Below are 13,230 nucleotides of genomic sequence, written 5' to 3' on the forward strand. Positions count from 1 at the left end.
AGCGGGCTCTGGTGCACGCTCCGTGCCACCCGCCGATGCACCAGACGCCAGACCACCACGTGGCGCCTTCCCCGTGGGGTCTTCACGGGAGGCAAACGCTCCCGGCCCCAGACCGCCCGCCCCCCTGACGCCCCACCCGTCCTGCACCTGCGTCCGCCTGTGAGAGACTCCTCGGGTCACCCAGCAGCAGCCGTTCTAAAGCAGAAGAGGACAGGGCAAAGGACCATCGCTGGCATAGAATAAGGTCCCTGGGATGGCCACTTAGAGGCAGGCGTTCCAACGCCGCTGGGAGCCAGCCTCCTAAATATGAAAATCTGAGCCCCAGTAGCAGAGCTGAAGACACGACTCGTCACAGGCCCTGCTGCTCCCGAGGGGAAGGGATTGTCCAAAGGGCAGCCTGAAGTCTCCCTCCTGGGTGCTGGGCCAGGCGTTGGAAGTGACCTGAAAGAAACTCTGGAGACCTTGTGTCCACAAAAGTGGATCTAGACCTGGGGTCACCGCACCAATTTCTTGTCCTGTTCAGTGAGCAAGAACAGGCAAGGCCAAGGTCGGGACAAGGAATCAGGAGCTAAGGCCCATCCAACAGTGGGAGGTGGTGCTGCAAATACAGAGGCTGACACTGCTGCTGGGTCACTGTCTGCATTTCCCCGCATGAAGTGGGCGGTCCCCAAGTGGATGAGCATCCGGGCTTCGGATGCACCTCCCACGAGGAAATAAAGAAGACAGGACGGAGAGGAGGAGGAGAGAGGGAAAGGGAGGGCGAGGGGGAGGGGGGAGACAAGGGGGAGAGAGGAGAGAGGGGCAGAGAGGGGGACAGGGGGACGGGGGTGCAGAGGCCCCTGACAAGGAGTGTTAGCCTCCGGCCACCCAGCACAGGGAGGGTGCTTGCCGGTGGATCGTGCGCTGCCCGTGGCCGCCCGGGGGGTCAGATGCCAGTGGTCAGAGCAGGGGATGCTGAGCGGCTGCCGGCCCGGTTTGGAGGAGGGCAGATGCAGCCTCCTCATCGGGACCCCACCGCGTGCCCCGTGCTCCCCGGGCTCACTCCGGAGCACTCCTCAGCCGCTCGGATCTGTGAAAAGCACAGCTTAGGAATGGAGAACTGAATGGTGGGTCACGGGAGGATTCCTCACATGCGTCCTCTACGCCAGGGGCACCCGCCTGGGCCCTGCGGACACTGAGGGCCGGACGGCGCCCTGCCCAGCGCACGGTGGGACGTCTGCCCACCAGACTCCAGCACCACCGCCGCCGTGGCTCGTGATGGCTGCAGAAAGTCTCTGGACGTCACCGAATGTTTCCCGGAGCCACCCCCGAGGACCACAGGGTGGGGAGCAGGCTGGGGGACAGCTCGGAGCCCGCCGCGGTCAGGGGAGTGCAGAGCAGGAGAAAACACCCGCAGACACACCGCCAGTGTGAAGTCACTGGTCCAGGGTGAATTCGGTGAAAGTAAACCCTCCGGTTAAGTGGGAAACGCCAAGCGCGTTCTACGCTACCCTTTATTTTAATTTATCTTGAAGAGAAATGTCTGCGTCCTCACGTGACCACGACTCCCAGCACGAAACGGTGTGTGCACAGCTGACGGTTGACATTGGTGGTCACTCCACATCCAACTTCATGTTCTGCTAATTTCTCTTTGGGCTTGGGGACACTTAATGTGTTAATTCAGTTTCCCCATTTTTATTCCCTGAGCTTCTAGGTTAGAGAGGTGGGTATTGATAGAGCACAAACCTATGAATAAAATGTCATAAAGCCCAGGTTTCCTGAAAAGCCAAGCCCGGGCACGTGAATCTGACCCGGTTCCTGGCAAAGCTGAGCACAGCCAGCGCCCCCCGCAGGAGCACCCCGAAAGTTCAAGAGGCGCACGGGGCCAGGCCGTCTGTCCCACTGGGTGAGGCCACCACCCGGGGAAGCGCAGACACGGCTGGCAGCTCCCTCGGGCGGCCACTGAGGAAGGAGAGGCTGGCGCGGAGCCCCCGGGCCTGCCGCTCACAAGGCCCAAACGCAAGTAGAGAACCTGCTTTCAGGGTTAACCGTCCACTGTCGCTTCCCAGGGACGCAAGGAATGTTACCGATGAGCAAACACCAGAGAAAACGTCTTTAAAACGGTGCCACAACTCAGGCAGCCGTGAGCCCACGCAGCCCTCCTGCCGTCCCGGGTCTCCCAGGAAGCAGGGGCCCAGAACGGGGGCCGTGGACGCCGAGCCCCCCTCCCTCTCCAGGGAAAGCACGCAGTCAGGCCCTGCCTGGGGCGTTGCTACGGGCCGGCCGCCCTCCTGACTGGGGCACAGAGGCCAGGTGCCCCTCTCAGCCGGGAGCCGGGGACAGTGCGCTGTCCTCCACGGCTCTCAGGGCCACGCCGGTATTAGGTGAGGTCGTGTCCTCTCGCACGGAGGAAACAGGTTCAGAGTTGGCCACCTCCCCGCCCAGAAGGGCCCCGAAGGTCGCCCAGTCCCAGCTCTGGGTGGGAGAGGTTCTGGCCTGTGCACGCTCCATTTCCGTTTTCATGGTGCGATTTTCTCATCTCTGCACCAGCTCTGACGCTTCCCTGAATTCAGTACCGTCCATATTTGCTGGCGGTCTCTAGGGTTCCATCAACAACAAAACAAACAAAACAAACCGGACGCCTGGAGGGCTCGGTCGGTTAAGCGTCTGACTCTTGATTTCAGCTCAGGTTCTGCTCTCGCGGTTTTTGAGTTCGAGTTCGAGCCCCTGCTTGGTATTCTCTGTCTCTCCCTCTCTCTCAAAATAAATAAACTTAAAAAAAGAAAAAAAAAAACAACCCAGCCCACCGTCACATGTTCTGCCTCCCTCGGTCCTCAGTGACAAGAGGGACCGCGTCTGCCAGGTGAGGCTGGAGGGGTCCACAGAGACCACGGCCCTGTCCACAAGGACAACAAGGATCCATTTCTTGAGCTGGCCCTTCCCAGGCCGGCTGTTTCCTGACAGCGCAGCGGCCCCCCCACCCCCACCCAGCGTGGTCCCAGCACACGGTCCCGAGGAGCTCCTGATCCCTGTGACCTGCCATGGCTCACATGCAGCAAGAGCGCCAAAGCCTCGAGCTGTCACAAGCCACCACGTGACTCTGGCTCCCCAGGACAGCCTCCCAGGCCCAGAGAGCAGCTGCTCGCTTAGGGTTCCAGAATGTTCTCTGATGGCAAAGGTAGCATGTGTCGAGCACGTACTATGTACCACGAGCGTGGCTGTACACGTTGCCTGTGTGGTCTCGCTGTCCTACAGGACTAGTATTTGTGTCCTGACTGCACGTGAGGAAACCGCGCAGGGAGGACCCGAAAGCGGCGTTCGCAAGTAATGGGAACATCCAGGAGGGGATAGCCGCCGGCGGGCGGAAGCAATGCGGGCCGCAGGGCCCCGGATCCAAGCCAGGAAGGGCCACGGGCACACGCAGACCCCCGGCTGGACACACGGTGTGGGACTGGACGCGGGTGACCGAGCACATGGCTCTCGCGCCCCTGGAACTCGCGGCTCTGCAGCCTGTGGTGGGTGGGCGGACGGCTTCCAGCACAGCGCGAGTGACACCCGCAGGGGACGGGGCCCCGCGGGCTCCCAGGGCCGGTTGTCAGAAGGGCACCCACACCCAGGAACACACCTTGGGGGATGTGCCCGCCAGCAGACGGCGGGGACAGTGGCCGCCGGAAGAGCGTGCGAGGGCGCAGGCGTGTGCCAGGCGGGAGAGCCGGCAGTCACTGGGGGCGGGGCCGGCCCACAGTGCCCACGGCGAGGCGTTTGGTGGTGGGCCACCGGAAGGTCCTAAATGGAGCGGCTTAAGACAGCTCGGAGCTGACGCCAGCCCGTCCCAACACGGCGTCGTGGAGGCAGAAGGGGGATGGTTCCGAAGATACGGGGGACGTAAAACCAGCAGGACCCCGGGCAAGTAAGGCCAAGGATGAGCTCAGTTCCGTCTCGGGCCAGGGAGCAGACGCCAATCCCATCCACGGAGAGGAGCACACGAGACGTGGAGGGAACTGAGGGCGAGGACTTTAACCTTTAGCGGGAATGAAGGGCGTCGCCCAAAGAGACGTGACCAGGAGTCGTAGGACGCACGGCTTGAGTTTTGTCGTGGATTGCACAGGGGACTCAGGCGAGCTCTGCCGGAAGGGAAGGACACGTGGGGAGAGGACCTGGCGGGGGCTCAGGAGCACGAGGGACGTGTGAGCTCAGGCCTCAAGCGAAGGCAGCACACAACACCGGCCTCCCGGGACACAGGCCCTGCAGACGCCGAGGCTGCCGACGGGCTCGGAGGAGCTTCGCCTGCAAGAGGCCAGGGGCGCCCTCCGGCTCCGGATCAGGGTGACCGGAAAGAGCGCTCTTCCTGGCAAGAGATCAGAGCTGGACGGCAGTGGGGACAGCCACAGAGCGGCACACCCACTTTCCAAGTTTTTACCTTGAAACGGAGGACCAGAGGCAGCAGGAGGGAGAGGATCCGGGCACATCTCGTCTTTCCCACATTCCTATTAGAGGAGACGGTGACGTAGCAGACGGGCCACGTTCCAGAGGGGTTGGGACACCTGTCAACGGAGACAGGAGGGGGCAGCGCCAGGGCCCGAAGCCCCAACCCCAGCACCCACCCTCTGCTTGTGGGGTGCTGCTTCTTACCCGAGAGGAAAGGAGGGAAGATGCTGGGGGGGCAGAGCGCAGCGATGGGTGAGGGGACCCTGAGACTCAGCGTGGTCAGCCAGGACTGACCGGGAAGCAGGGCACAAGCTCAGGAACGGAGGAGGAGTGACGGGTACCCACCTGGGCCACGGCCGCGCGTCGGCACCGGACGAGTCTGCACCCGTGTGTCCCCGCGTCTCTGTAAATGGCCCAGTTTCTGGTTTTTCAGTCGTTGCACAAGAGTCGCATTTATCCTGTACGTTCTCGTGCACGATCTCATATCACAGCCTATCGTTAGCCCGTGTACACGCTCATGCAAGTTAGCACGTGTGCAGTTCATACACGTTGGCCCACGTGCATGATCAGACATGTATGAGTAGTTTTCTGTTCCAGCCGGAAGTCTTCCTTTAGATAAGCGTGAGCTTCTGTTTCCAAAACTTTGACGACTGAATAAAATAATCATGTTCAACTTCCTCTGCACCTTCTACAGACTCACAGTAAGTCTGTACTTGAGAGGAATCAGACCACCGGGTGTCATTGTCCCCACATGGCAGGGCCCGGGCAGCGGGCTGCAGACAACAGGTCGCCGAGGAAGAGACGGAGGGAGCGTGTGTTTTCCCCTCAGCGTTACCCCTTTTCTGGGCCCGCCACCCAGCCTCTCTCTGGTGTTCCCGGCCACCCAGGGCTCCCCCTCGCCAGGGGACTGACGGGGTCTAAAGACTTGGAGAGCACACACGGGGCCGTTCCCGGAAGGTCCCTCCTCCCGGAATAATTTTGTGCTCACGGGGAGCAGCTCCAGCTTCTGGAGAAACAGAATCTGAGCAGCGACAGCGGGGAGGGACCTGCCCACGCCAGGGCGGACGCGTCCTGAGGCTGTGTCCCTTCTTTAGTCTTTCAGGTTGCCCGAGAGCAAAGAAAAGTGGCATCAGGGTGGCACAGAGCAAGGAAGACAAGGAAGACCAGGAGCCCATCAGGTGCGCGTGTGGGGCGGGCAGAGGGCGGGCAGAGGGCGGGCAGAGGGCAGCGAGCCCTTGGGGGAGCCCAGGGGGGCGGTGGGGGCAGGCGGAGGGGACGCCAGGCACCTGCAAGGCCACCTGTGGGCACCAATCCCAGAGCACACCTGCCGGTCAGGAGCACCATGTAAATAGGGAATCTCCGGCCACCTGATGCTTGGGGGAAGCAGAGCCAGGAAACGTCCCTCTGCCCCTCGGTGGGAGACGCGGTGGCGCTGGCGGGGAGAGGCAGGTGTTAGCGGTAACACCGACGGCGAGTGTCCGCTGGAAACCACGTAGCCGCCCTCTGTCCGGTCCTCCGGCAGGACCTGAGAGCGGCGGGCAGGCACCCCGGGCTTCCAGCACATGCTCCGGGTGTTTGCCACACACGGACGCCCGGAGCCCGGTCCCAAACTGCGTAAGATAAACCTGGCCCTGTCTTCCTGCGATGTTCATCTCAGGGCCTTTGGAGAAAAAAGAAATTGATTAAAAAAAAAAAAAAGAAAGAAAATTATCGTAAAAATTACATAAAACGTATCAAAGTAATCAGGTTACACTAACTTTGTAGAATGTAAACGTTGCCGTTAAAAAAACGCATGCGAAACCCGCCGGCCTGGGGCCCGTGAGGCGCGCTGAGCCGCACCTCCATGCGGTAACCGCTGGTGGTCTGCCCGCGTCCTCGGCCCCACGGCCGTCACTGCCCTGGGGAGGTTCAGGAGCGGGGTTAGCCTGCCCTTGACCTCCAGCTGCAGCCAATGATTTTCCTCCCTATTCCCCAAAAGGTACTGACGGGGTACCACGTGCCGACACCGTTGCAGGGACACCGTTCCAGGAGACTTAATTAAAATCTCTGCCTCCTGCTTAACACCCTCTCTGGCTGGAGGCTATTTTATGGCCCCGGGAGAACACAGCCAAACAGAACGCGCTTTCTAGCTCTTGAGAAAAACCACGGGTTTATACAATCGCCTTTAAAAACCAATCCTGCAATTTCTCCACCGGTGGCCTTGCATTCCTCCACCGAAAGAGCTGTGATTCTGTCCAAAAGGGGGTCTTTTCAACAGATGCCTGCATCTCACTTGCGACATCCAACATTCCTCCCCAACGCAGACATTCTCCCCAAAACCGCCTTCCTGGGGTCAGCGGCTGACCAGGCGTTTCCACGCGAGGAATTACCTCGGCTCTCCACTAGGTGGCACTTCCAGGGCCTTTTTCTCTGTCCTTTTCCTTTGCGGGAGCAGAGCCTGATGGGTTTTTCCTCAAGCCAGGTTCTTCCGACCTCGTTGTGGAGGCCACCAGGCATATGGTGGCAAGGCCATCACGTGCGTGTCTTCTGCTCCCCAGATGTCCCGTTCCTGGGTGTGACGGCCAGGGCCACATAACCGGGAAGTACGCCTCCCACCGCAGTGCGTCAGGATGTCCCTTGGCCGCCAAGAGACAGAAGGACGGATACCTCAATGGCTCCCAGTTCTCCTGGAAGTCGGTCAAGACGGAGGGCATGTCGTGTCCCACGCCAGGATGTGACGGGTCGGGCCACGTCAGCGGCAGCTTCCTCACACACCGGAGGTGAGTGGCCGCCCGTCCCGGGTCACGGCCGGCACGATGCGAGGCTCGTTTAGAAAGGAAAGGTGCAAAGGTGCCACCAACTCATGATCTCCTGAGGCAAAAAGAGGAAAACCCTGGAGTGTGTTTTGAGACGTTCGCCTCATTCCCATCTCTGTATCAGGACAGGCGTTTACCAAAGTCCTGGATCGGGATCCACAGTAAGACGCACGCTGTAACTGCACACACACGCGCATCTGTAGGTTTGTTCGTTTGGCCTAGAGACTGCAGGCAGGCCCTTCCCTCCAGGAAGGGGGATGGTTTTTAGCACAGGGACCTCATGTTGCATGCCCGGGCCAAAAGGGGATCAGGACATTTCCAGAACAGCCAATCAGCCCGTTAAGTTTTACTCGCTTCATTTTAAAAGAAATATGTGCAGTTAGGTTGTCTTAGCAGAAGAGGCCTATTCTGCTGAGTCGAATGGCACTCGGTGGGCCCTGCGGGGACAAGTCGGGGTGGGTGGTGTAGACAGATCGCAGAGGCAGTGGAATCGGTCGGGCCACGTGTCCCCAGCTTCTTGCAAAGCAGGCTGGAGGACGCCAGGGGAAATGCGGTAAGCCGTGTCCAGGCCAGAATGAACAGAGGCCTCCATGCAAACAGGAAGGGGTCACGGCATGTGCAGGAATGTGTGGATGGGAGCCTTTCGATGCCCCTTGAAGGGAAGGTTACGTTTTCACTGTGAAAGAGAATCCTGCCGTGATAGGAACTCACACAGGGTCAGGGGACAGAGAGGAAACACGAATGGCTCTCCCTGACCGAATCTCTCAGCCTACGGCCCGAGGCCAGCGGCCTGGTGTCTCCTGGGAGAGGCTGGCCTCGATCGGAGGGGCCCCCGCAGCCCGCAGGCGTTCACATGCTCGGGGCCCACACGGCGTCCGTTCTGCCTCCGTGCACAGACAGACCCCACTCCCGCTACTGGGACCAGGGTCTTCGCCGAGGTCCGCTGGGACCCAGGGCAGACAGTGACCCCAAGGCGCCCCCTTTTGCCCATTTGCCCAGGTCCCCGCAGGAGCCACAGAGGGTCCCGGATGTGACCCATGACGCCCACCCAGCCTGAGGGCCACCAGCCCTGCTGCACGAGGCTGAGACTATGGCGCTGGCCACCATGACCCTGCCTCCAGAGGACCTGGGAGGGGGGACGTGCCAGGGCGCTGAGTCAGGGGCCCTGCCTTTCGCGCTCCCACAGCGGCCGAATCCTCGCGCCGTGAGCTGGCGTCTCAGTCGTCCCCGAGGAGGAAGGGGGTGTCGGCGTGCCTGTCGGCGCCGCTCCGCCCCCACAGGTGCCGGGCACTTAAGATGCCTTTGCAGGCCCTCGGCGTCTGTGCAGGAACAGGGTGGCGGCACGCGGGTAAAGGGGACGAACAGAACCGAGCGCAGAGCTGAACTGCTGTGTGTACGTTGTGGTAAAACGCACGTCTCACCATCGTAACTACCTTCAGGTGCACAGCTCAGTGGCAGAAAGGCCACTCAGGTTCTTGTGCAACCGTCCCACCATCTCCAGAAGCTTCTCGTGTTCCCAAACCGCAGCTCTGTCCCCAGTAACACCGACGCTGACCCCCTCCCCCAGCCCCAGCGCCCACCGTCCACCCTCCGCCTCCACGATCAGACGACTCCAGGGACGTATGATGAGTGGAATCAGCCGGTATTTGTCCTTCTAGGTCTGGCCGATTTCACTGAGCACAGCGTCCTCAAGATTCACCGTGTGTAGCAGCTGTCATGATGTCCTTCCTTTTTAAGGCTGAATCACACCCTATTGTCTGTTGACCTGCAGTTTTTATCTGCTGAACAAGTGCTCATTTATTTTATCGAGTAGGCAAAATGCGATTCCCAGAAGGTGCGAGAATTGGACAGTTCCCGGGTGAGAATTGGAACAGCGTGCGGACGTTAGCTGAGCAGAGTGTCTGAAGGCTCAGCCTTTGGAGGCTGTGGCCCCGGCCTCATGGGGTGACAGGCCAGCCGTCACCCCAAACCTTTAAGGCCTTAGCGAGGAGGAGTTTCCAGAAAGACGGCCTTGGCGCATTGAGATGTGGGGTTCCTGATACACCCCCTGTGCTGGGAAAACACAAAGTTCCCATTATCCCTCTTTTCCTCCAAAGTGTGGCAGCCTTTGTAGGTGACAAGAGATCACGTCTAACGGTGCCGGGACATAAGCACCGGGCGAGCGGGAACACGCGTCTGTGGCCTCCAGGCCCTCCGAGCTGCTCTCCCCAGTTTCCTCCTCTGGGAGGTCACAGCCCGCGGACACTCCGGGACAGGGACGGTCAGAGCCCCAGGGGCTCTGCACGTCACAGTCCCCGCTTGCCGCGAAACCGTTTCGTTCATTCAAGTCTGGGAGGCAAACTCTCCACCCTGTGAGGGAGGGTGGTGGGCTCCAGCCCGTGTCCCCAGCAGAGCTCTTGTAAAGGGCATAGGAAATGTCTTATTTTTCTTCAGGATTGGCCGAGTCTTCCTAAAACAGCAGTGTTTAGAATGAAAACCCAGATACTTTCCCATGTAAATCAGACACATTTCTATCCAGACATACTGCGAACCCTCCAGCAGTACGGGAAGCCGAAGTCGCTGTCTTCTGACCATGCGGCACAGGCCCTCGTGATCTGTAGATGCTTCTGGAGCATCCGGGACGGACGGCTCTCCCCGTCGTCACTTCAAAGGCCAGCCGTGAGCCAAACGAGCACTGTCACCTGAGGCAGTGGCCACACGCACCTCCCAGGGGGCTGTGGAGAGGGTTCCAGAAAACCCGGATGGGGACAGCTGGGACCAAAGCCAGCCTGAGAGAGGGCAGAGGGCAGAGGGCAGGTGTCAGGGTGGGGAGTGAGGATGTGGCCACTGGTAGAAGACATTCAGGAGGGAGACACGTATCTCCCGAGGGCCCAGGATCGAGGCACGGCCTCGGGAAGAGAGAATCCACGTGCTACCAGAAGGGGAAAATGGGGGAGACAGTAAGACACTGAGGACCCAGGCCGGCTGCGGGAGGTGGGAGCCCGGCCAGGACGACGACGGGGCAAGTGGGGCAGGATGAGGAGGGGTGGGTGGGCAGCGGACGGCGGCCCAGGGGGGCCCCGAAGGGGCGGCACGCCCTGTCCCGGCAGCCAGCAGGGTGCGGAAGGGGAAAGCAGGCAGCAGCCTGGCGCAGCCCGGGCATGGGCCCCGAGGGTGACTGGGAGCGGGGTGCCGGCGGGCAGGGAAGGGCGGGGAGGCCGGGAGGAGCCGGCTGACCCAGCGGTAGCGACACAATTCCCAGCCGGCACCCGCCGTCCCCCGACCTGGCGCCTGGGCTTCCCCCCCCGGGGACCTCGCTCCCTCCCTGCCAGCCTTGCTGAGTGCCATTCCCTCCGCATCTGAGCGCCTTCCCGTTGCCTACAGCGCTCTTTCCTCCACTTCCCCACCTGCCCTACGAAGGCCTCCTCGTCCTTCAACATGATGTCGGGCTCGTCGTGTGCCAAGCAGAGTTCGAAATACCTTGCGATGTTAACCCTCGTCATCTTCATAAGAACCCATGGAATTAGGCCCCATAACGTGCCCGGTTTGTAAACATTCCTGGTCTGTAGACCAAGAACTCAGGCCACAGGAGTTAAGTACTTGTGTGTCTAAGTGACGGGGCAGGACTCGAACCCAGGCAGCCTGCCTCCTGCATTCCGGGGCCCCTCCTCCGAGCCGTGCGGCTCGCCTTCACCCTGAGCATCTGTATCCAGGTGGTGAAACAGGCCGGACTCCCCTGTCCACGCAGGGTGCCCTGTGTGTCCCGTTCCCCGGCAACTGCAGGGTCTGCCCTGCTCCGTTGCAACGGCTTCTTCCCCCTTCCACGTATCCAGGGCACCTCACTTGTCCCCACATACCAGCATTTAGGAAACGGTCTCCCGCCTCCGTGAGCGACGGAATACGTTTTCTGAGGTGGTCAGAGCTCTGGTGAAAATAGGAGGCAGCGGGGGGCTCACTGGGTGCACCGAGCAGCCTGGCCTCCTCCGAGACAGGAACGCTTTCCAGGTGTGACGGGTCCCGAGGCAAGAGGTTCCAGCACGGTCTGGGGGTGAGGGGCACGAGGTGGAAAAGCAGGCCACAGGGAGAGAGCTCTGCCGGGGGCCCCGCTGCCTGGGGAGGCCACTGTGCATCCTGGGGCACAGGTGCAGGAGGCCGGGGGCGGCGGGGGGGGGGGGAAGGTGGGTGTCCCTAGCTGTTGAACCTGCTTCTCTGTGTGTATCCCCTCCACCTTACTGCAGTTCAAGGAACAGCGGAAGAGTCTACAGAATTAAAGTCACTAATTCAAACCCTGGAAACAAAATACGCAACCTTGGAACTAAGTCGTATCTTTCACTGGGCTTGACCAAAATGAACTTTCTTTCAAAAAGATCACACCCTAGACCCTCTTAAACTTTCCCACTTGGATCCGACAACCTGATTTATTTTATTTTCAGCTTCCTTCTAGTCCATCCCACACAGGGAGCTGGCTTTCTTCAGAATTTCACTTTGCTTGGCATTTCCCGAGAGAATTGCATTAAAAATCAGTCCCCCTGCTGAGTGCTTCCTACCGGAGTTACCTTGTACTCAGTCACCCCCCGCAACGATCTGGAGGAGGACCCAGCTCCTCCCCCACATCCATCCCATAGGGAGACCCAGGCCATAGCATCACTAGATGCAAGGGACGCTGGGAGATGGAGTGTCCCCAAGGGACGCTGGGGGATGGAGTCTAGGAGCCCAAGAGGAGGAAAGCTCTATCCTTATCCGGCTTCCATGGGGTATTGAGAAGCCCTAAATTTTTTACAAACGTACGTATCACTGAGCCACAGCACCCTGAGATTCAGAGGTCAGACAACCAACACCGAGGAGGGAAGGCACTCTCCGGCGGGCACGCTGCCGGGAAGGAGAAGGTCCTGCCCGGGGCATCACGCGGGGACCGTCGTGTATACCTGCAGGACAGGCCCGGGACACCTGTAGTGCGGAAACCCTGGCAGGCGTTGGGAACAGCACTGCGGCCACCTGGCCAGCTCAGCTTCCTTTGCGCCTCATAGGCGAGACACCTGCTCCTCGTGAGGCGCGGGGGAGGCAGAGCGGGGCAGACCTCTCCCGCCTCGGGGGAGTCAGCAGCTGGCACGGCCCTGCCCGTGCCCAACCCGGAGGTGGCAGCCTGTGCGGTGAGTCATCTCACGGCTGAGAGCTCGCCCCTGCCTCCAAGACCACATGTGTGCACAGAGGACCCGCAAGGAGGTTCCTCGATGACAAATCCAACTTCCACTGCTTTCCACCGCTTGGAGGAATGAAAACTCACGGGTCTAGTAACTGTGATCCAAGGTGTGGAGGAAGCCGGGGGCCCTGTCGCTTCTGGAATGCTCCCTCTGGACTCTGCCCGGCCCCCTGGCCCTCACCCTTGTCACAAGGACACTTGTCTGAGTTCCCTCCCCCCGCTGCTGCCGCAGGAGGAAACGGGGAGGCCGTGGCCGGGGTTTTCGGGGTCACAAAAGCTTACTGAAGGCTTTTCTTTACAGCATGAGAAGAGAGGTCCCCTAACTTGCAGGTTTCTGTCCCAGGGGAGGAGGGAAGGAGGGGCTGAGGTGGCCGCTCTCTGGAAGGAGGAGGTGTCCTGCCAGGCGGGACGGGGATCTGCCGGACCCCCGCCCGCGTCCAGGAAGGCAGCCGTGCCCCCACGCCCCCCTGGCCACCATGGGGCCATCTCACCCGGTGGCGTCATCTGCGGAAAGATGCCTCCACGCTCTGTTCTGCTCGAGGCCTTGGATTTGCTCTGTTGGCCGAGGAGGCCGGGAGGCAGCGTCCACCCTGCAGGGCACCTGTCCTTCGCGGGGCCGGCGCTCCCCGGCAAGAGGGGTACCGTGAGGCCGCGCTGAGGAAACAGCTCTCCCCTGCAGAGACACACGCGGGGCCATGGGCCCCGTGCCCTTGGCAAGAGCCGCCCACACAGCCTCCTCCTGCACACACCCCGAAGCAGCGGGCAGGACCCAACTGGGGCGCACGATGAACCCCCCGCACAGGTGGCCTGGCCGGTCCCCTAACCGCACGGGAGATCTGAGTTCAGGGC

The 13,230-nt window shown here is 60.9% G+C and overlaps 1 protein-coding gene across 4 annotated transcripts in view; it reads left to right on the forward strand.

Annotated features, from left to right (window-relative positions):
* MYT1L (myelin transcription factor 1 like) overlaps window positions 1-13,230 on the forward strand; it is a 142,506-nt gene that overhangs the window by 106,490 nt on the left and 22,786 nt on the right. For all 4 annotated transcript variants that reach the window (XM_042982600.1, XM_042982602.1, XM_042982601.1 and 1 more), the window contains exons 15-16: window positions 5,502-5,585; window positions 6,945-7,166. In XM_042982600.1, the coding sequence (XP_042838534.1) occupies window positions 5,502-5,585; window positions 6,945-7,166 (306 nt within the window). The remainder of the gene's footprint in view (window positions 1-5,501; window positions 5,586-6,944; window positions 7,167-13,230) is intronic.

This window comes from Panthera tigris, chromosome A3 (assembly GCF_018350195.1).
Source record: "Panthera tigris isolate Pti1 chromosome A3, P.tigris_Pti1_mat1.1, whole genome shotgun sequence".
NCBI classification, from domain to species: domain Eukaryota; kingdom Metazoa; phylum Chordata; class Mammalia; order Carnivora; family Felidae; genus Panthera; species Panthera tigris.